General features: G+C 39.6%; 3 protein-coding genes across 3 annotated transcripts; 1 reads left to right on the forward strand and 2 right to left on the reverse strand.

Moving 5' to 3' along the window:
- Window positions 1-1,994: 1,994 nt before the first annotated feature.
- Window positions 1,995-25,154, reverse strand: LOC113121258 (cholesterol 24-hydroxylase-like). Its single transcript, XM_026291578.1, has 15 exons — window positions 24,926-25,154; window positions 24,715-24,792; window positions 24,096-24,177; window positions 23,426-23,499; window positions 12,808-12,894; window positions 12,595-12,733; window positions 12,386-12,499; window positions 12,130-12,286; window positions 11,574-11,645; window positions 11,429-11,501; window positions 11,255-11,339; window positions 11,049-11,159; window positions 3,019-3,107; window positions 2,586-2,652; window positions 1,995-2,352 (listed from the first exon to the last, which is right to left on the reverse strand). Exons 1-15 carry the CDS (start codon window positions 25,057-25,059, stop codon window positions 2,212-2,214), a joined length of 1,503 nt encoding a protein of 500 aa, XP_026147363.1. The 5' UTR covers window positions 25,060-25,154; the 3' UTR covers window positions 1,995-2,211.
- On the forward strand, window positions 4,214-6,426 carry LOC113121259 (uncharacterized). The gene is made up of 3 exons (XM_026291579.1): window positions 4,214-4,910; window positions 5,110-5,227; window positions 5,499-6,426. Exons 1-3 carry the CDS (start codon window positions 4,321-4,323, stop codon window positions 6,258-6,260), a joined length of 1,470 nt encoding a protein of 489 aa, XP_026147364.1. The 5' UTR covers window positions 4,214-4,320; the 3' UTR covers window positions 6,261-6,426.
- Window positions 6,525-9,607, reverse strand: LOC113121260 (uncharacterized). Its single transcript, XM_026291580.1, has 4 exons — window positions 9,375-9,607; window positions 8,450-8,644; window positions 8,279-8,358; window positions 6,525-7,787 (listed from the first exon to the last, which is right to left on the reverse strand). The coding sequence occupies exons 1-4, from the start codon at window positions 9,402-9,404 to the stop codon at window positions 6,818-6,820; spliced, it is 1,275 nt and encodes a 424-aa protein (XP_026147365.1). The 5' UTR covers window positions 9,405-9,607; the 3' UTR covers window positions 6,525-6,817.
- Window positions 25,155-26,685: the final 1,531 nt, after the last annotated feature.

Genomic DNA, 26,685 nt, shown 5'->3' on the forward strand with positions numbered 1-26,685 from the left:
AAACGGAAGAGAAGACAATGCTAAATAAAGTAATAGTTTTTGCTATTTTTGGACCAAAATGTATTTTCGATGCTTCAACAAATTCTAACTGACCTTCTGATTAGGGCTGGGTACCGAACTTCGATGCCTTTATGGTATCGAACGAAAAACTTCGATACTATGAGTATCGAAAAATTATTTATCTTTCGGTGCCAAATTTCGGTTCCAAAAGCCAAGCGGCCTTTTTCCTTTTTTGCCAAGCGGCTGTGTCTGTGTGAGCTTGTAGCTTACGTTCATGTAAGGACCCAAATTCGCCGTGATTGGCTGTCCACCACCACGTGACGTGACGGGGAGGATTTCTGAAAAAACTCGCAGTCACACAACACAACTGTTGTTTTTTCTCAAAACGTTTCCGGCTACACATTATTGAAGTCATGCCGAGTCAGCAATGTGCAACATATGCAATAATAGTATTGCAACCAAAGCCGGTGTTAATGATGCATTTGTTTGGATGAGTGTTTTGCCCTCCCTCCCTGTTAAGGTTGGTCTACTCTATTGCGTATCTTGAAACGCCCCCTTTCACGTCGTCTAAAAAACAGAGAGAGAGAGACAGATTTATCCGGTCCAGCGAATTTCGATACTCGAAGATTTGAAGATATTAAGATAATTGCCTGTGAGCTTCTCCTCCTGTCTGTACGGTAATGCCACAGAGAGTCGAGTAGTTATGAAGCAATCGGTAGCCTATTTTTTACAAAAACTGTTTATACAGGGCCATAATGTAACATAGAAGGTAATGGAGCCATTTATACACTGTCGTGTTTCTTTAGAAATAAATAATGGACAAATGGAGTCTTTAAACGCCTCAGATGTAAAGTTATTCGCTGTCAAAGTGACGCCAAAATTAATGGGAGTCAATGGGAATGCTAACGCAAGTGAAGTTCTGCTACAAGATGGCAGCTCGCAGCCAACTTCAACTTCCGGTCGACTTCCTTGCCGCCTGTTCAGAACCCAAATGTTTTGTAATGCGCATGTGCGGTCAAAAATGAACGAATTACTCTCTGAGACAACTTGGTAGTCCTATTAAAGATTCGTTCAAAATGAACGACACGTAACAGACTGCATCAAAATTCAAAAATGGATATCAGAAAATTAATAATAATAATAATAATAATAATGTTCGTTATTTTGAATAGAAATCATCACTCATACAGCAGTATATCTCATCTCCAGTTTATTTGTGTTCGTATACATACAATATCCACGATCCACCAGGGCTGTAGTCCAATGGTATGCACATTTGAAGAGAAAATAATTTTATGACATGTTTGTAAAATATTTCTTCACACAGAATAACATTTCTATTCATTTTACAGTAATTAATGCGATCTGAAGAACTAAAACAGCTAACAGAGCTAGCGATTACTCTCCTCTTATTGATTCGCGTCAGCTATGACATCAGTGCAATATCATTAGTTTGTAAAGCTGTCAATCATCTCACGTGAACCACGTGACCAAAAGGATGTCCTACTGCAATGAAGCTGTCTGTGTCATTGCAGTCTGTGTCATTGATAAAATATATGAAAGACAAAAGTAAAAAATTATTTGATTCCAGCTTGTTAAATGTGAATATGTTCTAGTATCTTCTCTCCTCTGTGACAGTCAACTGAATATCTTTGAGTTGTGGACAAAACGAGACATTTGAGGACCATTCCTGGGCATTTGCGGAAACACTGATCCACATTTTTCTGACATATTATAGACCAAACAACTAACTGATTAATTGAGAAAATATTCAACAATCGACTATGAAAAAATCCCAAATCCCTAATCATTACGTAGTGCATTCCATTGGAACCCCTGGATATAAACCTCCCTCTCTATTCCTCTTTAAACAAACAAAAAATCTCTCTGTTTTGTCATTTTGTAAACTTTATAGATTTCAACCTTATTATTCCTTCTTGAGTCTCTTTATAAAAAAGAACTTAGATTAATGTATGAATTGAATAGTGATTGTGTGAACTATATGGGGGAATAACCAGTGATACCCTTGGTAGTAATATCAAATGATAGCCCATAGCGATGTCATCAGGATATGGTCACCCAGAATTTATAGTTTACCCACCTCTTTTTTTTACCACTACACCTCTGGTGGGAACCCTGGTTTGAATAATACATGTTGATTCAGGCATAAGTACACAAGAGTTGCCACAAAACAAGGGTCTTAAACATATCCTAAGAGCAGCGTTTAATGTAGCAGATCACTCCGCTTTTGGGCCGTAGAGTTCCCGTGTCTTTAATATCGAAAGACTGTCCAGGAACCAGATTGAACTCAAATCTCTGAAGCAGTTTGGCAAGCACAACTTTTGCCTCCATCTGAATGTAGAAAGACAACAGACTAGTTAAGATCACAGCAAATTTGGAACTTGGAAAACGAGTATTAAATAAAACATCAAATAATACAAAACATGAACCTGCATGTTCTTTAAGTCCAAAAATTCTGAAGGAGAAAGGGAGGTACAAATGTGTGTGTGTGTGTGTGTGTGTGTGTGTGTGTGTGTGTGTGTGTGTGTGTGTGTGTGTGTGTGATGTGATGTATGCTTAATCACCTGTGAGAATGCCTGCCCCAGACAGATTCGTGGACCAAGTGCAAATGGATAGTAGCAGTAATAAGGCCTTTAAAATAGTAACACAATTAGAAATCAGCAGATTTCATGCCAAAATATCACAATATAAAGGTGTGTTCAAGTCGTAAATTCTGTAATTACAAGAATATAAATCGCTCACGCCTCATTGAACTTAAGCAGTAATTACAATTTGTAAATTCTTATTGCTGTAACATCATGCTAAAATGCCAATGGCTTTAGCAGTAAAATGTTGTTAAAGGTAGAGTTCACCTTCAGTTGCTGGTCCCCAGCAAGGACGTGAACTTAAAGTAAAAAATTACAATTTGTAATCTTGTAATTACCGTAATTATGGCATGAATGCAGCATTCTAAGATACTAAATCAGAGGGTAAAATGAGACTGTGATAATGACTTACTTAGGGGCATTCACATCAAATCTCTCTGGATCAAACTTCAATGGATCTTTAAAAAACTTTTCCAGTCTTTGGGAAACATAAGAACTGAACTGTATGGAAAGATATAGAAGAAAATAATTCAAAATACTCATATATATTCATGTTAAATAAGTTCCCCTTCAAGGTGTATTAAAGCATGTGTGAAATTATTCCAATGGAGTGGCGAGATGTCACGGGTAGGATGATGTAAAGACCAGGAAGCTTAAAAGCACCTGGAACAAACGGTGTTATACAGCATCGTCCCCAAAAGGTCCCAGGATTACCCACCAAGCCATGTAAAACAACCTTGGCTCTGGTGAGTAAGCGTATATGGTGGCAGGCCAAGCTGCAGTGTGTTAAAAACAACACTAAAAGACCTTGATGAGACCGAGTTGGTTAATATGAACACAAACCAAGAACTGTGCCAGGCCACAGATTGGTTTCTTTTGTCCCACAGATTTGTCCCACTAAGGAGACGGCTAAGGCCATCTGTTATTCTATGGCAGCCCTGGGTGCTACAGAGAGGCATCTGTGGTTGAACTTGCCCAAAATCAAAGAGATGACACTCTCAGCTGAGGTCTTCTAAAGAGAAGGTGGATCTGACTCATTCTCTCTAACTGGGCATCAGAGGAGTCCTGAGACTATGAGCTTCATACTTCTGAAGACAAGACTCCTGTGGGGAGAAATGGTATACACTTCAGCATTCTGGCCAGCCTGAGAGTGGTTCCAAGCCCTGGTGGCTCTCCTTAATGGAAGGAGGGACCTTCTGTCTCAATCCTTCACGGCCAGAGTTATGGAAGCTATGGGTGTGGCCTCTGAGAGGGTACAACTCATAAATTCCAGTCTCTCAATACTCCACTCCAAAGTTCCCTCCACAAGAAAACAGTATGCCTTTAAGTTGGCTTCTGTTTACTTCTTTGTGCGGAAATCGATAGCATGACTCTGGTTGGTTCGGTGCTGGAGTTTCTTCAGTAGCGATTCTCCACAGGGTGATCTCCCTTCACCTTAAAGTTGTACGTGATGCCCATAGCTGCTTAGCATGCCACTTTGGTTGGTCAATCATTGGGAAGAAACCTGCTAGAGACTTGTTTCCTTTGTGGTGCCTTGAGGCTGAGGCCTGCAAGCCACAGTATGTTCCCGGCTTGGGATCTGGATCTTCTTCTGTGCTATAGGCTATATGCACACGGAGGTGATGACGTACTTCCGCTAAAATCTCAGCCTGCTAAGCCATTTCCGCTCGCGCTGAGGCGATTGTTTACAAAGCGATATAACAGCAACTACAATATGACTAGTAAGAAAACGTTCAAATTTCAGCGAACCATCTATAGTACAGCCGAGCATTGTTGTGTGCCTCTGTGTCAAGCTTCGAGCAAGTACAACAGTTTACTTAGTTTTCATACATTTCCATCTGACGCGGAAATCAGGCGAAAATGGCTTGTAGCTATCCGGAGGGACAAATTCACAGTTACTCCCCATACCCGAGTATGTAGCCGACATTTTAACAAGGATGATGTTCGTGAGCCCTTATCAGAGACGGGGAGGCGGCTATTAAACAAGGGAGCTGTCCCAGCACTGTTTGAGTGGAACAATTTCACCCTTCCCACTTCACGACCGGGGGTGTGGGAGAGGAGAGAGCGTCCGCCTCCGATGACGGAGGATGACGGCGACGCAGGCGAGAAAGCTGATATCCCTATGGACCACGACTACGCTTCGGCTTCAGATCCTGCAGTTGTTGATTTAGCCCTTGATGACAACATGTCTCTCAGAGATGAGATTCTCAAGCTGAGGGAACACGTCGAGAAGCTGACAATGAATCAGCGCTTTGGAATTCATCGTTTTGCTGCCTCAGACAAGGACATACGTTTTTTCACAAGGTAAGATATCAGATTGTTCTGTAGTAACGTTACTTTTGCAACAACAGATATAGTTGTGTGTGTGTGTGTGTGTGTGTGTGTGAGAGAGAGAGGGAGAGAGGAAGGCTAACAGAGTTGTATATTTGAAATGCTTCCAAGTAATATCATAGTATACACTGATATAATATTTAAATATTATATCTGAATTGTATTTATTTAGATTTGCATCCTATGACCTGCTGATGAGATTCTGGGCCTTAATAGAGCCATCACTGCCAAATATGGTCAGTGTGACACAAGCACAGAGAGGCACCTTTACAGAGCCAAGTTCCACTGTAGTAAGTAGTTATTTACATGGCCCATACAATAAAACTTAAAGGGATAGTTCACTTCAAAATTAAAATTCTGTCATCATATACTCACCCTCAAGTTGTTTCAAACCTGTATGAATTTCTTTCTTCTGCTGAACACAAAGGAAGATATTTTGAAGAAAGAAAGAAATTCACTGAGTATATGATTTTCATTTTGAAGTGAACTATCCCTTTAACAAAGATCAGGGCTAATAGAGGTTGAGAGAAACATAACGCAAATTGTTTTTCTTTTGAACAGACTCGTTTCCTGCAGCCCATTGATGAGATGTTCATGTTTCTCAATTACCTGGCACTGGGTTCAAAACAGCGTGATCTTGCTGACCGGTATGGAGTCCACCAGTCCACAGTCAGTCGGATCATTACAACATGGAGCAACTTTCTGTACACTGTGCTAGGGTCTGTGAGGATCTGGATACCAGAGGAGAAAATAAGGGCACATCTGCCAGCTGAGTTTAAGGACTATGCAGACACTACAGTCATCCTGGACTGCACAGAGCTAAGGTGCCAGTGCCCTTCATCACCTCTTCTCCAAAGTGAAATGTTCTCAGCATACAAGTCCCACTGTACTCTCAAAGGGCTGCTTGGAGTGGCTCCTCATGGGGCGGTCACATTTATTTCTCAACTGTACGCTGGTTCCATCAGTGACAAACAGATCACGCGTGAGTCTGGAATTCTCTCCCTTTTGAGACCTGGAATGGCCATCATGGTCGACCGAGGTTTTCTGGTTGATGACCTTGTACCTTGCAAGATTTATAGGCCAGCATTTCTCTCTGGAAGATCCCAGATGTCTGCCTGTGAGGTCAGGGAGACCCAAGCAATTGCACGCCTCAGGGTGCATGTTGAGCGCCTCATACGGCGTGTTAAGGAACACAAGTTCTTTGACACAGAGATTCCACTTCGGCTTTTTGGCAACATTAATCAGCTGTATACTGTTGCATGTCTTCTGACGAACTATGAAAACGGGCCTCTTGTAAAGGCTTGGGCAAAGAAGCCAGAGTAGCAGCAGTAGAAAAAAATAAAAATTAATAACCTATGACCATTTGTATAACTACTTTCTTTAAATGTACCTTTGTAAATTACTTTGTATAAATTGAATTTTATAATTAATGTTATGTATGCACTGCTGTACATTGCACATACTCTTTGAATAAAGAACTACTGAATTATTTGCATGTTATATGTACTTTACCTCACCAATGCTTTTAAGCCATCTGTAATATAAGAATAATACTTTCATGCACAGTGAATTATTTACTGAATAACATTTATTTAGGGCTCCCAATTTACAAACAACAGTTATAAAATACTATTTTTAGGTAACCAATTATCAAAAAAATTAATCGGAAGAACATGTAACATGTAATTTAATAATAGATTAGTATTAATACAACAAGAAACATAGTAATACAATTAAGAAAAAATATAAAAACTTGAATCAATATATATGTACAAATATTTTGAAATGGATTGAACTAATAAGAGTTACTGCCAGTAAGAGAAATGGAGAAAAGAGAAATTAACAGCACTCTATAAAGAAGTGTGACAGGCAATCAGAATCTAATTATTTAGGGAAGCAAAGAGGTAACAATAAAAATAAAAAAAATCAATTTTTACTTTCATTGTTTTTGTGATTTCATTGTCTCTGGGAATCCTCTGAATAAACATGTCCTCCTGTGTGTAGACAACAAAGTCACACCAGTCTAAACCAGAAATCAACATCTGGCCCTGGATTTGCCAAAAGTAGGAATGAGATTTCCTTAATGTGTGTGTGCCCTCACTGATCTTAATATATGGGCAGTCAACATAGCTTGCAACATTGGGGCATTTAATTTCAACAAGGCCAAACACTGTCTGCCCCTTTGGATCGTACACAATGCCATCAGGTGATGACCCCATCCAGGGTGCATCAGGGTGGATAAGAAAGCCGCAGGGATAGTGGTTAACCTCCCTTACTCTGCAGTACTCCTCTACTGCTGCAGGTTCCATGTCAAGCCCCCTCCTCATGTCGGCAGTCTGATGGCTAGGTCTCAGAAGTCTTTTGGCAAGATTTTCAGCAGAGCTCTGTGCCCTGGTGTGACATACCTCTCTGAACTTGGAGGAGGTGATGCGGGGCCGCCTCAGTTGGTGCCACTCGATGCAGGAACTCTGCTCTTTTGTGCTGTTGGCAATTTTGTGTGCGTTCTCTAATGTTGTTTCCAGGGACATCATGTGGTGCTGCTGATGTTCAGTGCAGACAAAAGAGCAGGTAGCGGGTCCCAGCCTGTAACCCTGAAGTGGCAGCTGTGGGGGAGAAGGAGCATCTGTGTGGGGACAGGTTTTTGGAACTCTTTTTGCTGGCATATGATAGGATAACACACTTCCTTCTTGCACTTTTCCAAATGCAGAGTCAACCAGAGGAACATTAATGTCCATAGCCATAGTTGTTATCAGTGGAGCCACATCACTTGGAACATCATGGTAGACTTCATCCACCCTGAGTGTGGAAAGTTCAGGCAGAGCTGAACTGACACCCTTATACAAGTTGCTCCTATGGAAAAAACAAAATAATGTTTTTTTTTTATTAAATTTTTTAAAATGAGCCATAAAGTAAGTTACATATAAGTTGAATGAACAAAATAACAAAAAAAAAAAGCTTTATTTATTTAAACATACAATGTATCATATGATGAGATTATTACTTTATCTGAGGTCTCACTGATTACTACAGAAAATGCATTACTACTATATCTGCACTTGAGAGCACTTTGACTCGGCGCAGTAATATCCACAGAAATATCCTTTTAGGAGTGATGATATTACTGCGCCGAGTCAAAGTGCTCCCAAGTGCAAATATAGTAGTGTTCCCAAGTGCTATTCTGCCATACATTATAGTTATCCATTATAGTTATCCAGAGCAATTAAGTGCACGCACTGAGACGAGAAAGGTATGCATCAACTCATCTTAGTTAAGGGAATAACATAGTTTAATATGAAAAAACAGTGGAGTGTTCCTTTAATGATAATAAAAATAATACTAACCTAATGCCTTCCATCAGTTTTCGTTCCTTGGGTCTGGCTGAAAGAATCACCATGTCATTTACAAGACCAGGTTTAACACCCTGCATTTGAACAAAAAAGGTTTTCAATAAACACAAACATCCATAAATAGAAAATTAAGTAGAAAAGTACCCTGTTAAAAACATTAGTTACCATGGATCTTGGCTTATGCCACTTCTGTTCAGTCTCTGTGCAGCTGTGTGTTGGGGGAACAGAGGTGATGCTAAGCTGGCAATAATGTGCAGTCTGGTACAACAGTGCTGCCACATGATTACACACAGCTGTACCTGCCACACAGGTACACTGGCAGCTTTGTAGCTGCACAGGACGGGCATCCCCAAGCACAATCTGAAAATACACAAATCTGTTATAATAGAATAAAAGTGCAGTTTTTTAAAAAGAGAATACATGAGTACAGTGAGAATGTTTAACAAAACAAACAAATTTGAACCATCGACATATAATTATTAACTACTAAAACAATTAATAACTACTAAACAATTTGTATGAGCTAAAATTGTAGCCACAATATTATTTATATTATTATTTATCTCACTTTACTCATCATCCCCAACAGTGGACACAGAACGTGTGTCAATGCAGTGACAAAACGGAACTCAGTTTCTGTGAATCCCAGTGATTAGCGTACATATTTAAATATCGATAAATATTCCAACACACCAGTGTTATTTATGGTATGGTAAATGAAATTTGTCTTTAAAATAACCTTTAGCATTATTAGATGCAATGATTCACAGAAACTTTGATCTGCCAAACGTAACCTGTCTCATGAACCATGAACCATGAACCAATCTGCGCTGAACCTGCAGTATAACTTTCTCTTACGCTTAAGCTGTGAGGCTTTTGGCTTTTCCTCATAGATCTGTAGCACTCAGCCCTAATCGTTACCTCTCCTGTGCTTGAATCCTTGTTTGAAACTGACATTGACAAAGGCGTTAGGAAAATTGGCTGTGATTGACACATAATAGTAAACATAGCCTACGCTGCACCTGCTGCGCTAGCACTAGATAGCATGCATGCTATGGGCATGTAAACACAGAACACGTCCAGATCTTACCTTCAAAATTGTGGATGTAGCTTGACACATACAATTTGAAGCCCTTCTCTTTCTTGGTTGTCGAAGTGTGACATAACTTTTGTATGATTCGACTCACGTCGTTGACCGTTACCTTTGGGACATCTTGAAGGGACCGAGTGAAAAATGCCATAGTTGTTATTGACGCTATGTGCGCCGTCGACGCCGGATGTAACCTGGCTGGCCGACTTGGAATGCGGAAGTGAGTGTGCATATAGCCTATTGTTAAGCCCCACAAAATGTACAAAAACATTATAAAGCATCATAAAGTTTTCATGCACTATATTTCAAGTGTTTTGAAGCTATTCCATAGTTTAATGTGAGGTACAGATTAATATTTAAGTCATTACATTTAAGTTCTTGTAAACTCTTCTCTCCGCTGCGGCTGTCTGTTGTCCTCAATATTCAGCATTCAAACTGTCTTGTCAAGATGACAAAACGTTCTCTAAGATGATTCAACGTTCCTGTTATTATTCTTGACCTTTAGATAACGATCAGTGGTTTTCCATGAAAATATTTTATCTTGCTGGAGTTTAGTTTCTAAAGCATGTTACTTTCTACCGGGTGTCTGTTCATTAAGATCATTATAATGGAGTACCGAGCACTATGAATTGTTCTTCACGCGCACAGTAACTGAAATTTAAAAATGTTAAAAGAAAAGGCTCAATAAACTATCACAATAATAATACACTACGCATCAGTATCTCTTCGCTTAGTGCTTTGAACTTTTCTATAAACTTTTGCACAATGAAAGATTATTAATTGCCTTTATTGTTGTCTTACATGTTGCTGATTCATTACAGTGCTATACATTTAAAATAAACGTCTTTTAATTTTATAATTTATTAATTTATATATACATGTATTACTTGTTTTTCACTAATGTATTTTACATCACTACAAAGAGCAATGTTTAACATTTTACCAGATTAAGCCCTATCACTTTTATTTGTTCACCACTAAATTATGTTTTTTTTTTTTTTCACAAAAAGATTTTAAAATGATTGTGCACTCATGATTTTTTCTAGAGCAACTTTTACTACTGAAATCCACTAACCAGTGTTGCCAGTTTGGGAAGGTTCCAACCCAATTGGGCCATTCTGAATTTGATTGTGTGGGTAAAATTTAGCTTAGGCGGGTGGACAAAATTTGGGGTCAGTTTGGCGAGTTTCAAATATATAAATTGCATAGTCTAATAGTTAAACAAACAAGCACATGTATGCATGTAGTACTGCATGAATGTAAGCACATTATTGTTGTTATTTATTTATTTTAATGGTTGTATTATAATTCAGTATGTATCAATGAATGACACCGTTTTGACTTTCATGGTGTGTGCATGAACAAATATGAAAAGCCTGCTAATTAGTTGCTTTTTTCTATCACTTACATTGGGCAGTTTTTGCATTTAAATTGGATTATTCTGACTGACATTAAAAAATTATGCACGTGTTGCGTCGAGGGTATCAGTTAATTTCTCAATGCTGTTTTGTCTGTCTGCTTGCATATTTTATTCATGTTCGGTAACCTGACACTCTTAAATGTAGGCTAAAGTGGTATCGAGCCAGCCCTAGTCAGAGTGCACCCAACTTGCACAACAATTATGGTGGTGTACAATGTACGTACTAGCCTTACTGGGAATCTGGCAGTACTCACAATAACAGCACAGCCCCCTGGGATTTTCAGTCCATTTATAACCATGTCCTCATTTATCCAACGACTGGTCCCTGGAGCAGTTGGGTACAGACGCAGTGTTTCCTTTAACACCTGAAGCATCGAGTCAATAACAGAAAGACAATTTAAAGAAATTGATACAAAACCATTTGTGTTTGTTGCACGTAAAAACATCTCTGAGGACCCACCTGAGACAAGTAGGTGAATTTTCCAAGGTCATCATATGAAATGTCTCTTTTCGTCCCAAGTATTTCATCCACCTCTGCTTTAGCCCTGGGTAGGAAAAGGAAATTCACTAGAAAGCATTGTAATGCAAAATGAATGGAACATATCAACAAGAAGATTCCAAGAAGTGTTTTTACCGTTTATATATCTCAGGATATCTCCCTAATTCCATAATTGCAAATGAGAGCTGATTGGCTGTTGTCTCTTGCCCTGCAACAGAATCACACACGGTTTATAACTGCAAGGGTTTATGAACAATAATCAAGCAATACTGTAACTCACCAGCAATGAAGAAAGTCACAAAATTGTCCAACATCTGTTCATGATCTTTTGTGTTATTGACGTTTTCCTCCTCTATAGCAAAAAATTGGAAATTGTTAACTGTAAAAGTAGCTATAAAAGGCACATATTAATATTTATTGAAAAAAAAATCCCCCAAATTAGGACATTTTCAAAGTGATTCAGAAGTCAGTATATTGTTTGTTTTATTTCCATATCATTACAACCATTAAGCCATTTTGTAATCACCTTTGTAATGTTTTATAATTGATGATCAAAGCAAACATGTCGAATTAAACTCAATTTAAGTTTGGTGTTTAACTTAAGTTTAACTTAAAATGTGTCTTAAGACTCCTATAAGTTGTTCATTCACAAACTTGTAATTTCGCTTGAATTACAAAATTATTCATACTCGCTGCAAACCTTTTTCTGTTCCTTGTAATTGTACTTTTGCTAACTTGTATTTGAACTTTAATAGTTTAATTGCTATTCACCAAATTTTCCCAAAGGGAAAATCCACACTACCCTTTAACACCTCAGCCATTTGCGAGCCACATACCTGCTGTTTTTAGGATTTGTGTCAGAATGTCTTTGGGAACATCTTCTCCATTTTCTATTGCCGTCTTCCTTTTTTGGATCCATTTCTCTCCCGTTTTACGCAGGAGTTCAGCTGCATCTTTAGTTTGTTGTACAGTCTTCCAATTCTTTGGAAAAAGCTGAGGACCCACAAATGAAAACACACAATGAAACTGATTATATAGCAATGACACTACTAATTTAAAGTGACATAAGCATATATGGATACAGTCTCTTACTGTAAAAAATGGGTCTCTGAGATAGAATACCATGCCCTTTAAACAAAGCTCTACTGCTTTCTGGAAGGAGCTGTCAGTTTGCTTGAACAAATTTAAATCAACACCGAAAGCCGCCTGCGGATGAAAACATACTAAATATTAATTAACAGCTGATTCAACCTTCCCTGCATTAGACCTTCCTTTTGAATAATCAGGAAGAAGAGTGAAACCTTGCAAATGACGTCCAGTGTGACACAGTTGACCAGGTCATGCATGATGACAGGAGTTTTAGTGTCGGCTATTTCCTCCAGATGGTCCATTAGGCGCTCAGACATCTCATTAAAAGTGCCCATCAAGCTTCGTAAGTATCTGATGGATAAGACCGTGTCAGTTGTGGTGCATCTCTATCTCATTTCAATATATCAGAGATGTTCTTAACTCACGAGCTGCTGAAAGCTGGATCCATGATGCGACGTTGCCTGTACCAGACGTCATGGTCTGTAGCCGTCACTAATCCGGTTCCAAGGAACCTGAGAAAATTGATTCAGACTTTATATAATTCTCTGTTGCATTTTTTTTAAAACATCAACTTCAACATGACAAACAATAATAAATACAAAGGGCCCTATTTTAATGATCTAAACGCAAAGTGTAAAGCGCACAACGCGGGTGCACTCATGGCGTGTCCAAATCCACCTTTGCTATTTTAACGACGGAAAAACAGTTGGCACACCCAGGCGCATGGTCTAAACGAGTTGTCCCTATTCTCTTAATGAGTAATGGGTGTTTTTTGGGCATAACGTGCAATAAACCAATCAGAGTGTCATCTTCAATTCCCTTTAAGAGCCAGTTGGGCTCGTGCCATGATGGATTTGCTATTTACACAGCAGAATTTGGCAAGCGCAAAGACAGAACGCGTCTCCGAGATGAAACGGAGCTGATCGTGTGCGAGCAAGTAGTGAGCCTAATCCTGATACATGCAATGACTATCCATTATGGCATGTAGGCATTTATATAATTTAATTAGACTACAAAAAATTCTTATGGATTGCAATCCTTTAATTTTTTTATATTTGGCATGTTTGTGTGCTCCTGTGCATCCCTGTGTTTAATAAGCAGGGTGTTGCGGACTCGCCTGTACTAACACACTCTTAAAATAACAATGAAAAAACATTGCGCCAGACTTTAGACCAGGTTTGAGTCGGTCTATGGCGCAGTCTATTTTCAGCTCCTTAAAATAGCATTGCACCAGCAATGTGCCTGAACACACCTCTTTTTTAGACCAGCATGCCCATGGGCACACAAATGGGCAAAAATGCATTTGCTATTTAAACCAACTGGTGCTGGATGGGAAAATTATAGTGGTGCAGGACTGAAACTAGTAAACACACTTGCACTGCACCTTGCGTCGCATTGCATCGGGTGTATTATAGGGCCCAAAGTCTAAAAATATACAGTCTAATCCACCTCGCAGGTTTAAAGTTTGTGTTCTTTTTATATAGATACTCTATTCATTTTGTTAGACTTTGAAGTAATATTTCCTCACATCCAACACACTCTGTGGTGCAAATGTTTACCACTTTATACAGGTATATTTATATTTATTAATTTTGATCACAACAAAGATTATATCTGAAGATCGTTTCCGGTAACTAAACTGTAACCTTGTTCCCTGAGAAAGCAGAACAAGATGCTGCACTGCTCAGCGCATTGGGAAACGTCTTAATCGTGACCAGCTGTGAATAATGTGTGTAACATGGCGATAGAATTGACCCAGAGGTAATATAGCCTTGGTTGATGACGTCATCGGAGCACACCCGCAACACGGGGCTATAAATAGATAAGCCATAGGGGCATCTTCAGGATATTTTGTCTGAAGAGCAGTCATGGGACATCTTCAGCACGGCAACGCAGTGCATTGGGACTGAGAATACTCACACCGCCATGCCAGGTGTGCTACAAAACCACAAGAAGGACATTAGCTTGTGATGTTGACTCAAGGACATGAGAGCCGGGAGTAGCATGAACATCCAAACTATAAAATCTTATGAATATGTGCAGAGATGACCTACCTCCCGCATCTCAAACTTGATGTATGGGGGTGTGGGATTACAAATTTAGAAAATGTTAAATCTAGGTTCCAATATAATAGTAGACTTTTTGAGGTAATAAAGTTGAGATCCAAGAAGCTCAAATCAGGAGAATCAAGTGTCTGAGACATTAACCTTTTGTCTTTGTGTTCTTCCTTGAAGCTCAAGGCACAGCTGTGCCTTTTGTCTCTATGATAATGTGAAGGTATCCGTGATACTGTCAGGCACCTCTGTATTTAAATGACACTGTTATGCTGATAAGATCAAGGCTGGGAAGATGCCAGTGTCTGGTATCTTCCTGATTGCATTTGCATGCTTTGTTAAAATGGTCTCCACCTCTACTGTATGGATCCCTCCCACTTGAATGTATATAATCTACAATGTCTTAAGGACAATTTAGACCTCTTGATGACTGCAGCGCCACGCAGAGCGTTCTCAATAAAGAATCCTGCTGAAGATTACCCAAGAGTCTCCTGGTCTTCGTTTCTGAGTTCCCAACAGTTTTTGGTGCCGTGACCCGGATAGAGCTTCTCACCTGAATCCAGATTGAAACTGCAACCTCAACAAAGATCAGACTTCATTCCAGACTGAATCTTTTGTACAACCAATGGTTGGTGAGTGTACCTCTATCCAAAAGAACCTTTAAGACCAGAACAAATGTTACCCTCTGCGCCGTCAGAGAAGAGTTAACAGACAGCTGTAGGGTTTGGTTAACTAAGTGACCCTCTAAAAAGGATATTTTAGAGATGAAAATAATCCTCTGTTTAGCCAGGGAAGATTAGCATCACATGCTAATATTTTTGCTACCCTCTGTGTCTCGACAGGGAAGTTTAGCATAAAGTGCTAAAAGTTTGTGTTAAGTTACCCTCTAAAAAGGATATTTTAGAGATGAAAATAATCCTCTGTTTAGCCAGGGAAGATTAGCATCACATGCTAATATTTTGCTACCCTCTGTGTCTCGACACAGAAGTTTAGCGTAAAGTGCTAAAAGTTTGTGTTAAGTGACCCTCTAAAAAGGATATTTTAGAGATGAAAATAATCCTCTGTTAGGCAGGGAAGATTAGCATCACATGCTAATATTGTTCTACCCTCTGTGTCTGACAGGGAAGTTTAGCATTAAGTGCTAATAGTTTGTGTTAGAAGTGTCCTTTTGTGTCAGAAAGACATTACAAAATGTTCAGAATGAATCCTAAGCTGATTCCAACAACTAAGAAAGGTGGACTAGCTACTCCTTCATGGACAGACAGTGAGTTCAAATCATTGTTAGGACAGCACATGGACTCAATAGTGACAGAGTCAGTCAGATTGGATTTGATAAAGAAATTTTGTATTGATCCAGAAAAAGTATGGTCAATTGAAGAATGTAAAAAGGTACTAGGATCATGTATTCGCAGAAACAATGCGAAAGGCATTATCTGCTGCCACAGAGAATTTGGTTTAGCACTAGCTACGCAACATTCTCAGCGTACCTCAGAACTAGAGAAACAGAACAAAGAGCTCAGAGCTAGAGTATCGTCTTTGACTAAGAAACTGAATCGCAACAAAGCTGCAGCAAAAACTGATGTGGAAGAAGTAAGTCAGACTGATAACAATTATCCTGATTTACAAGCTTTCTTTGAAACAGATGTAGCCATCCAGTCAGTAACTGATGTAACTGTAGATTCAGTAAAGGTATGTGGAGCGAGGAAAAGATCTCAGAGGATTGAAGGAACTGAAAGTGTTCCTGCCAACTCTTCTGTTGTCCAAGTACAAACTGTTGCCACAGGGCTAAGACCTAAAGATATAGAGAGACTATCCCAGAGCTTACCCCCTGTACGCACAAATTTTACTGAATTCAGAAGAGCATTGATCAGCAAAATGCGTCTCTATGACATGTCGTTAGCTCAAGTCACACAGCTGATGTCACAAATTCTAACTGAATCTGAATTCAACAGTTTTGAGTCTGCTGTTACTTCTGAACTACAACATGCCAGTAAAGATGAATTGAGAGAGGGAGTTCTGAGAGAGTTAAAGAATATTGTTGGGCCAAAAGTGGATTGGTCAAAGGTCACTAGTTGTGTACAGAAGGAGGCTGAAACTGTGAGTGAATACACTGAAAGATTTTGTCAGTCAGCAGTAACTTACAGTGGAATAATTGATGATAATGAAAGTGTGTTAGAGGACAAGGGACCATTAGTTCGCATCTGGTCAGATGGCCTTGTAGCGGAGTACAGAAAAGCTTTGCCATTCTTAGATCTAACTTGGTCTAACAAAACTCTCCGAAGTAATCTAGACAGTTTAGCTACTTGGGAAAGAAACTCTGATGTCAAAGCCAGAGTAAAGATTGCAGCAGCATCTTTTCAGGTCAAAACAGAGAACCGACCGAAACATAGAAGTCCTAAGAAGGAGGGTAGTTGTCATTTTTGTGGTAAAACTGGACACTGGATGAAAGAGTGTAGAAAAAGCAAGAAGACATTAAGAGAAATGAACAGCTTTATTCAGCTCCTACTCAGTCTACTTACCACACTGAATCTGCCCCTCCCCACGTCACCTAACTGTTGGAGCAGCTTGCTCAGGTGTTAACTGTAAGGGCTGTGAGTGCTTAACTTCCCCAGTAATGTGCAACAAAGATGAAACATCCTTTGTAAATATGTTTACTGTCACTTCCTTTCATTGAAAGAACGTTAAGTACACTCACAGCCTTCAAAGCTATACTAAAGCACACTCCAGTCACTCCTATTCTTTTTTGGGTTATGATGTCTTGTTATGACTGATATTTCATTAGAGGATGGAGATGTCACCCAGTTAAGTTCACACAGCAGCTACAGGGACAGACTAGGACACACACAGACCAGTGAGGAGCCCAGGGAAGAACCGAAGTGCAACAGGCCTCGGGGGCCAACCCTGTGGTGAAGACTTCCTCATAGGTTTCCCCTATCCGTAGTTTTATCCCCACCTCACTGGTCCATAGGTGTCAAATTACTTAAAACTAGGTTGAGAAAAACACTATACGATCACCAAATTTAAAACCACTATACGATCAACAGAAGTCTAAAAATGTCTATGCATGAATACTGCTGGTCTGCTGTTTCTTTGTTTTCTTGTGTTGCAGGTATGCATGCATGAGAAGTCATTTCCATATGTGACACCCTGGTGTTAAGCACCACTTCAGACATCCATGAACAAGCTTCATGAGGACAAAGAGTCATCTGAGTGAATCAACATGCGAAATGGACTACAGAAAACAGACTTCACAGCTATTCGGAAGCCATGGACTTCAAGACTTCCACTCCTATGCTACATGATTTTTTCTGTGTAATCATGTAGTTTTTACAACGTGTTACCATCCATGCCATATGTGTCAACCGTTATGGTTCTAAAAATACACCTAAGTAAATCTAGTATAAGACACAGAATAAGTTAGACGTGCCTGTAACCTTTTCAAGTTACATGACTGAAGATGGGGCTTATGTTAATAGAATGGACTTATGAAAGTTTACATTTGTATTATGTGAGAGTTATTAGAACTCTCAACGGGAGGACTGTGGGATTACAAATTTAGAAAATGTTAAATCTAGGTTCCAATATAATAGTAGACTTTTTGAGGTAATAAAGTTGAGATCCAAGAAGCTCAAATCAGGAGAATCAAGTGTCTGAGACATTAACCTTTTGTCTTTGTGTTCTTCCTTGAAGCTCAAGGCACAGCTGTGCCTTTTGTCTCTATGATAATGTGAAGGTATCCGTGATACTGTCAGGCACCTCTGTATTTAAATGACACTGTTATGCTGATAAGATCAAGGCTGGGAAGATGCCAGTGTCTGGTATCTTCCTGATTGCATTTGCATGCTTTGTTAAAATGGTCTCCACCTCTACTGTATGGATCCCTCCCACTTGAATGTATATAATCTACAATGTCTTAAGGACAATTTAGACCTCTTGATGACTGCAGCGCCACGCAGAGCGTTCTCAATAAAGAATCCTGCTGAAGATTACCCAAGAGTCTCCTGGTCTTCGTTTCTGAGTTCCCAACAGGGGCACCCCTTGCGACACCACAAGAAGAGGCGGCCCCCCTTGTAGTGAGCTCTAAGACCTATAGGCGAATCTTGACCGTGCGCCTCATAAGCAAGAGCAATAGCATACCTGACCCAATGAGTCATGGTCTGCTTGGTGGCAGCTGCTCTTCTGTTACCACCACCATAACAGACGAACAATTGCTATGACTTACATCCACCGCACCGTCGTCTGGCCCCAAGAAGGAAGCGAGAGAGCAGAGGGTGTCTCCCGTTAATCAAGGCGTGGCAAGCCTAAAGAGCAGCCACATAAACCTTAAGAGTGGCAGGGCATGTGCCTGTTGATAATTTCTCTTGCATGAAGTCCAGAGCTGAAGCAGATCAACTTGAAGTTGACTGGATCTACATTGTGTAAAACACACCACCTTTCAAAAACACCCCATTTACTGGCATAACTCTGTCTGGAGGTGGAAGACCTAGCACTAAGAATGGTATTAATCACATCCTGCAAAAGCCCTGTTTCTCAATTGATGCCCATCAGGGGCCAAACATTAAGATTCCACAGGTCGGGCCTGGGATGGAATATCATGCCCCCTGCCTGAGACAGAAGGTCCCTCCTCTCCGGAACTGCCTATGACGAGCCGTTGAGGAGAGATATTATCTCCGAGAACCACACTCTGTTCGGCAAACATGGTACTATCGTGGCGAGACAAGACCTTTGTTGGCGAACTCTGGCTAGAACTCCCGGGAGCAGAGAAACTGGAGGAAACGCATACAGGTGCATTTTGGGCCATGTGTGCGCTACCCAGGGGGGCTGGGTGATTCAGAGAGAAGTAGAGGGGACATTGCACTGTCTGATGGGAGGCGAAGAGGTCCACCTCCGCTTTGTAAAATTTTCTCCATATCTGTTTCATTACCTCTAGTTGGAGTTTCCATTCCGCTGTCGGTAGTGTCTGTCTGGACAGTAAATCTGCTCCCACATTCAAATGCCCTGAAATGTAAACTGCCTTGAGTGACAGCAACTTGTCCTGGGCCCAAAGAAAAATCTGCCTCGCTATTTTGTTCAGATTGCGTAAACGTAGACCCCCCTGGTGATTTATACAAGAGACTGTTGATGTGTTGTCCACCCGTACTAGGACATGACAACCCCTAAATTGATGGAGGAAATATTTCAGAGCCAGAAATACAGCTATCAGCTCAAGGCAATTGATATGCCAATCGAGCTGATGACCCTCCCATTCCCCTTGAGCTGGATGGTCGTCTAAGACCACACCCCAGCCCATCAGGGAGGCATCCGTTGTTAGCAGTCTGCGACAACACGGTGCCCCTAAAGTGGGACCCAAGGCAAGGAACCGGGGTCTGAGCCACAGAGATAGTGTACGAAGCCCACGGCGTGTCAATTTTATTTGCTTTTGAGGATTGGGTCTTGGATGAAATCCTCTGGCTTTTAGACACAACTGAAATGGTCTCATGTGCAACAGCCCAAGAAGAAATACCGCGGATGCTGAAGCCATGAAACCTAACATCTATTGGTACTGACGAACAGTGCGATCTTGGCCTAGCCCGACCTTGCTCATGGTCTGCCGAATGGTCTCAATTCGAGCGGGAGACAGTTGTGCCTGCATCATGATCGAATACCAAATGATCCCTAGATAAGTCGTTCTCTGGGCCGGATAAAGAACACTTTTTTTGGTGCTGAGTCTCAACCCTAGAGAAACTAGATGAGCTAACACGATGTATCTGTGTTGTAGCACCATTTCTTGAGATTCTGCTAGTTTCAGCCAATCTAATGTAATTCAAAATGCAAATGCCCTGGAGTCGTAATGGAGCCAGCACTGCATCCATGAATTTTGTGTACATGCTGGGTGATAAGGCTAGGCTGAATGGAAGAACCCGAAATTGGTACACTTCGCCCCGAAAGCGAACCTCAGGAATTTCTGTGGTGTGGCAAAATTTCTATGTGAAAATATGCATCCTTCTGATCGATCGTGATGCCGGATTTGCGACATGACCGTCTTGACGGTTAACATCTTGAACTTGAGTGCTTTGACTGTACAGTTTAAGCCTCGAAGATCTAAGATTGGACACACCCCCTCACCCTTTTTGGGATCCAGAAAGAATCTGCTATAATAGCCTGACTCTTTCCTTGGAAGAGGAACATAATCTGTGGCCTTTTTGCTCAAAAGAGTTTGTAGCTCTTGTGACTGTACCTGCATCAGCTCCGGTTTCATGGAAGTGGAGACCATGCCGTTGAAACGTGGAGGATGACGAATAAATTGGATACTGTGCTTAATACCCAAACAGAAATGCCCCGCAGAAGTTTCCAATTATTAATTGATTAAATGAAATGGGACAAATTTAATCTTGACAAACTATGTATCATTATAATGATCTAAGCCTCAAGCATCGACGACAGATCGCTGTTTTTCAATGGAAAACTTATAAAGACTGTATTTGCTACATTTGTGTAAGCAGTACACATAAAAACATGAACATTAGAAACGCAGTACATACCAGATCCGTCGTAATAACGAGTCATAAACACATCCACAGCTGTAAATCCCGGTTAAGTTAGAAAGGTAAGGGTCCACTGAACGACATCTCATGTAGCATGTTTAGTCCAACGAAGCAATTACGTTTTAATATGGATCATAATTCTTTTGTTTACGTTTCAGTTCTTCAGCGACAGAACTGTTTGTGTCAGCTATGGAATAACTCACGGCCAGAAACTGCATCTTGGTAGTAAAACGGCATGGTTTTGCAGCGTACAGTGTCACAAACAGAATGAGACAATCCACCGGAAAAAAGAATGAATGAAAGATAGGCGAAAGATCGTTTATTTGAACTAATTAGTATACTCTCCTGTAATTAGATAATTAGTACTCTCTCCTGATGGCTCATGATGCGCTCTGACGCACATGTCAGCTGATGGAGGTTGAACTTATAGCGATCGCCTTTTTCTTTGTTTTATTTTTCAACAGTTTTTATATGTGTGAGAGTGTGTTCTATGTTGAATGTGAATCTATCTGCATGATAACCATCTGTTTGAGTGCAAAACCGCCCGCTATTACTGCATGATCACGGCTATCAAAGTGAACACGTCTATATGAATAGAGAGTGGATTATTTACTTTATGGCGAATTTGTGTTATTACCATCTGTATAAGTGGCCATCAGCACATCAGCACTTATTTGCATCATAATTCATTGTAAATGCTGCATTTCTAGCAATCTCAGGATTTTCTGTTATTGGCAAACAAAGTTAAATCTTTTATTATTATTATTATTATTTTTCTTACTCAAATTATTCATATTGTATTTTTCTAGTGCTCAAATAAATCACTTATATGATGTCTAAGTTTCTGTCTAGTGTTTTATAATTGAAAAAAACTATGCAGTGGTTTGTTTACTGACTAAATAGTTTGTAGAAGCCTTCAATACTATTGGGAAATATATATATTTTTTATATTGGGGGGTGGGGGGTGTAGAAATAAAAATATTAGCAGGAGTCTAATTTTTCATGACATCTTATTCAGATTTGATATCGAAACTCATGAGACATGTGGCTTTCAACCCATTACTTTTCTAGATTGCTCCAGGACTCATTTCATGTATTTTTATATCAAATAAAAAAATATTCAAGTGTGGTAAAAAAAAATTCAAGGCACTTAGGCATATTTTTGAGCAATATCAAATCTGGTTGATAAAAAGTAAAGCCAAAAGGGTCTTCTTTCCAAAGACACCAAAATTATATTTGTAACACACTGAAGTAGGAAACTGTTACAATTATAAATTAGGTAGAGCACTTTCAGCTATGAGTCCCATAATGGGGGGTGCTGGCTAACAGGTTAAACCTGTTGACAACTTTATTAACCGAATGGCCAAACAGGCCAGATGGATATATAGGAGAGTCTAAAATAAACAAACGATCTTTCTTTTTAATGCCCGTCAAATTAAGCCACAGATGCCTCTCCATACTGACTAAAGGTGACATAGAACGGCTGATGGCAGTGGCCGTTTGCTTGGTAGCACGGAGAGACAACGTTCGACCTGACCTGCAGCTTAGTAAGCTTTACCCACTAGCGATGATGTTACTCTACAAGGTTTAGTGGGGAGAGTAGGTTTTTTAATTCGAGGATGCCAATTCGGGCGAAAGATAGCTCGCGAGCGTCTCTTCAACCCGAGGCAACTCCGAATTCCCCCGCGACGTTGCATCCACGATAGTTGAAAAAGTCAATGTCGAGGGCACAAAGATGCGAGAAGTATATGGTTTGCTCCATGACTTTGACAGCTCATCATGGAGGTCCTCGAAAAACGACTGCTGTTCTGGTTTCTCTCTCCTACCACAGGAAAAAAACCTATCCTCTAACTTACTACGTTTGGGGGTCTCTTGTTCGCATGGCCAGTCAAGCTGGAGGAACACAACACTTACCGTTTCGCTGGCTCATCCTACGAAGATCTGTAGCAGTCGAAAGAATTTTCCTGACGCACACATGCACAGAATGATCTGAAGACAAAAGACCTGTTGATGCACCTGTGGCTTATCTATATATAGCCCCGTGTTGCCGGCGTGCTCCGATGACGTCATCAACTGAGGCTATATTACCTTCGGGTCAATTCTATCGACGTGTTACACACATTATTCACAGCTGGACACGATTAAGACCAATTGAGCTGATCAGTGCAGCATCGACTGTAGCTTTCGAAAGGGAACCCATGAAACAGTTGGGTGAATTTTCTTATTGTCAAAAAGACACTCCTCCCCTCATGTCTGTACCGTCTCCTTCAGTCAAATGCACATATACTGTAAAGGCACATGGATACAAACCTATTAAATATGGGGTCTCTACCATACAAACTTCTAGATGATGATGAGGGTGGAAATGTGTCTCAGTGTAACCCACTGTTATCAATGTAGAGATATTGAGACTAGACTATACCTAGCAGTGCTATGGCATTTCCGCAACAAATATTAAAGCTTACCGTTTTCCAAACAAGTTAAAGAGGCGTTTGTAGACAAAGGGATCTTTAAGATACTTAGGTGACATCAGGATTGTCTACAATGACAGGATAGAGAATTTTATTTATTTGATTGTGAGGCATGTTAAGGGGTTACTTCACCCTTAAATGAAAATCTTGTCATTAATCACTTACCCCCATGTCGTTCCAAACCCGTAAAAGCTTTGTATGCCCTTGGAACACAATTTAAGATATTTTGGATGAAAACCGAGAGGTTTGTGACTGACCCATAGACTGCCAAGTAAATTACACTGTCATGATCCAGAAAAATCTGAAATACATTATTAGAATTGTCCATCTGCCATCAGTGGTTCAACCGTAGAATACGAGAATACTTTTTGAATGTGAATAAAACAAAATTAATGACTTTATTCTACAATTCCTTTGTCAACAGTCTGACGATGTCTTTCAAACTTTTCTGGATCTTGACAGTGCAATTTACTTGGCAGTCTATGGGACAGTCACAAGTCTGCCGGTTTTAATCCGAAAAATCTTAAATTGTGTTACGAAGACGAACAGAGATTTTAGAGTTTTGGAACAACATGGTGGTGAGTGATTAATGACAAAATTGTCATTTTGGGGTGAAGTATCCCTTTAAATTATGAACATTAATTAAAAAAAAATTTATATTTACCTTTGTAGCCTCAGGGCAATAGACATTGATCACAATATAATGGAAACTGTTCAGCCTGTAGACAGGGCCATATTTTTCTGCCCTTTAAAACAAGAATACATTCGCATTACTGAGAACACTCTACTCAGTGTGTGTGTGTGTGTGTGTGTGTGTGTGTGTGTGTGTGTGTACTTGTTTATGCTACACGGAGAGTAAAACATCATTTTTGACATACAAGGGGAAAAAATATATTATAAATAGTAGATTGTGTTTATCTGGAAGTGTAACAATGCAAAAAGGTTTTCTGTATGGGGTAGATTTAGTGGATAAAAAATACTGTTTGGTCAGTATAAAGGTAATAGAAGTCTATGAAAAGTCCCCACAATTCACAAACAAACGTGTGTGTGTGTGTGTGTGTGTGTGTGTGTGTGTGTGTGTGTGTGTGAGAGAGAGAGAGAGAGACCTATGCAGTATCACTACAATCTGATGATAACACACTGTTACGTAAGATTAACATTGTTTTGTAGGTGCAAGTTCAAATCAATACATTAGTCAAGGAAAACAAAACTGTAAAAATAAAGAAACAAATCATGAATTACAAATCTTTGGATGAATTTATACAAACATGTTTTGTTCTTACCACTCAAGAAATAAATCCTGTACAAGGTTATCCGATTTCGTCGCTCTGGAAAAAGTAGGTGTATGTCCCAGCAGAAAACTGTCAGGATATTAGATTTCATGTTATTTCATCTGAACTTTGATCATCATAACAAAGTTGGTCTTTTACAATATCTTGTATGTAACTGTATTACTCACATTTATAAAGAAAACAAGTTGTTAAAGTTTGTTACCTGTCTCTTGGCGGTCCAGGTATATGATCATATTTCTGGTGAACATAATGAACATACAGACAATATGCAAGAAATGCAGCGAAAACAGCAGCAAGCAGGTAAAACATCACAAATGAGATCCATTCTGAGATCATGATGATGGTGAGGAGTAGCTGTAAGTACGTTTGTCTTACTGCTATCAAAATATCGCTTTAACAACGGCTTTATTTCCGGGTCTTGTCGTCTTCTGACTTACTTTGGGCGATAGAGGGCAGTGTTCATCTTCTTCTGCGTAATGAGCCACTTGTTGGATAAGCAATTCAAAAAATGGCACTTTTTTTCTAGTAGCATATTTATATACATTAATTGTTCACATTGTGTAGGATGTAAAGCTGAATAGTTTACTATATAGATGATTTCTTACAATAAACAAAGCAGTGTGCAATGTACAAAATAGATAAGTAAGACAGTCATTTCTATTAAACTAGATAGACTTATAGGCCTCTTTGTAAACAGTGAACATGAAAAAATAAATAAAATACATCCATACCTTCCTGTGTCTGTATTGTTGTGTGCATTTTCTATTTCACGTAACTATTTGTAACGGATAGCACTTGATAACCTTACTAACTATATAGACTATGCGTTGTCAAGTAAACAAAACTGCAAAAGAAAGATAAACAAAAGATAAAAAATGATATACGATGGCAAAGATTAATAGCAGAATAAATAGTAATGAAATACTGTAAACATATAATGTAATATAACAGAATATAATATAAAATACCTGATAAAATAAAATGAATTAAGCATTAATTCTTGTCTTGTTAAATTATAGAATTCCCACATCAGAATAAAATGCTATTCATTCAAAATAAACTCAAATTCAATTACAATTTTTATTAGGTTTCTAATCATATGCACGTTTGTTTGATCTAGTGCCATAGAAGCACTTATCTGAAACTGATGCCGTCTTATTTTGTTACATGACATAGTTCAGCACCAACTTTGGACTTACAGCCTAATAGCTAGTCATTTTGTTAAGCATTTAATTAGCATTTCACATGTCATCAGCAGCAAGGATGAAAATTAAATGGTTATTGATGTTTTGGTATGAACTAAAAGACGGAATGGACTGGCTTTAACATTTTTGATTAGATTTGTCCTACTTCACAAGAAGCCCTCCAATGAGTTTGACGTAGAACAAAGCCTCTATCAGTGCTAGAAAAGATCACCACAGTTCTCAGTCTTCAAACAACCAGTTAATTGAAAAGAAAAAAGCTGATGAATGCTATAATCAGGCCTCCACTCAGAGGGTTTATAGCATGTGTGGCCTGTATCACTTACATCTGTGGTCTCAGTGGGTGGCAGACAGCACGGGAGTACTGAAGCCGCTCCACAGCCACACAAACGGAGGAAATTTTAGATTCCCGTAGCTCTGAGAGAGCAAATAGCACTGCAGTCACCAAGCACTGGCAGGGTGCCTGATGACATGGATCTGAAATACTGGTGCATTTTGAGAGCAGCCTTTCAAAAATTGACCTTTGTGTGTATTATTTTGTTTTCTTGGCTTAGAAACTGTTATAACCCTTTTATTTTAGACACCATTTTAGGGTCCATGTCAGGCCAACTCCTAAATCTGTTGATCAAAATTTCTTGCAAGAATGACACTTTCACTCCTGACATGCTTCAAACTGCTGTATATCTTTTGGTGACCCATTTGCATTAGCCAATGTCAATGCATTTCTAAGATCTGGACAATCAGAATCCTTGAGATTTCA

This window comes from Carassius auratus, chromosome 20 (genome assembly GCF_003368295.1).
Source record: "Carassius auratus strain Wakin chromosome 20, ASM336829v1, whole genome shotgun sequence".
NCBI classification, from domain to species: Eukaryota; Metazoa; Chordata; class Actinopteri; order Cypriniformes; family Cyprinidae; genus Carassius; species Carassius auratus.

What these genes read in the sequence shown, in the direction of transcription:
- LOC113121259 (XM_026291579.1), top strand. Translation starts at nt 4,321, where the DNA reads ATGACTAGTAAGAAAACGTTCAAATTTCAGCGAACCATCTATAGTACA. An exon ending in GACATACGTTTTTTCACAAG is followed by an intron (nt 4,911 to 5,109) that starts GTAAGATATCAG and finishes GTATTTATTTAG; the next exon opens with ATTTGCATCCTATGACCTGC. An exon ending in CAGAGCCAAGTTCCACTGTA is followed by an intron (nt 5,228 to 5,498) that starts GTAAGTAGTTAT and finishes TCTTTTGAACAG; the next exon opens with ACTCGTTTCCTGCAGCCCAT.
- LOC113121258 (XM_026291578.1), bottom strand. Translation starts at nt 25,059, where the DNA reads ATGATCTCAGAATGGATCTCATTTGTGATGTTTTACCTGCTTGCTGCT. An exon ending in GATCCAGCTTTCAGCAGCTC is followed by an intron (nt 12,734 to 12,807) that starts GTGAGTTAAGAA and finishes CTTATCCATCAG; the next exon opens with ATACTTACGAAGCTTGATGG. An exon ending in ACAAATCCTAAAAACAGCAG is followed by an intron (nt 11,646 to 12,129) that starts GTATGTGGCTCG and finishes TTTTTGCTATAG; the next exon opens with AGGAGGAAAACGTCAATAAC.
- LOC113121260 (XM_026291580.1), bottom strand. Translation starts at nt 9,404, where the DNA reads ATGTGTCAAGCTACATCCACAATTTTGAAG. An exon ending in GGCATAAGCCAAGATCCATG is followed by an intron (nt 8,359 to 8,449) that starts GTAACTAATGTT and finishes GTTCAAATGCAG; the next exon opens with GGTGTTAAACCTGGTCTTGT. An exon ending in AAACTGATGGAAGGCATTAG is followed by an intron (nt 7,788 to 8,278) that starts GTTAGTATTATT and finishes TTTTTTCCATAG; the next exon opens with GAGCAACTTGTATAAGGGTG.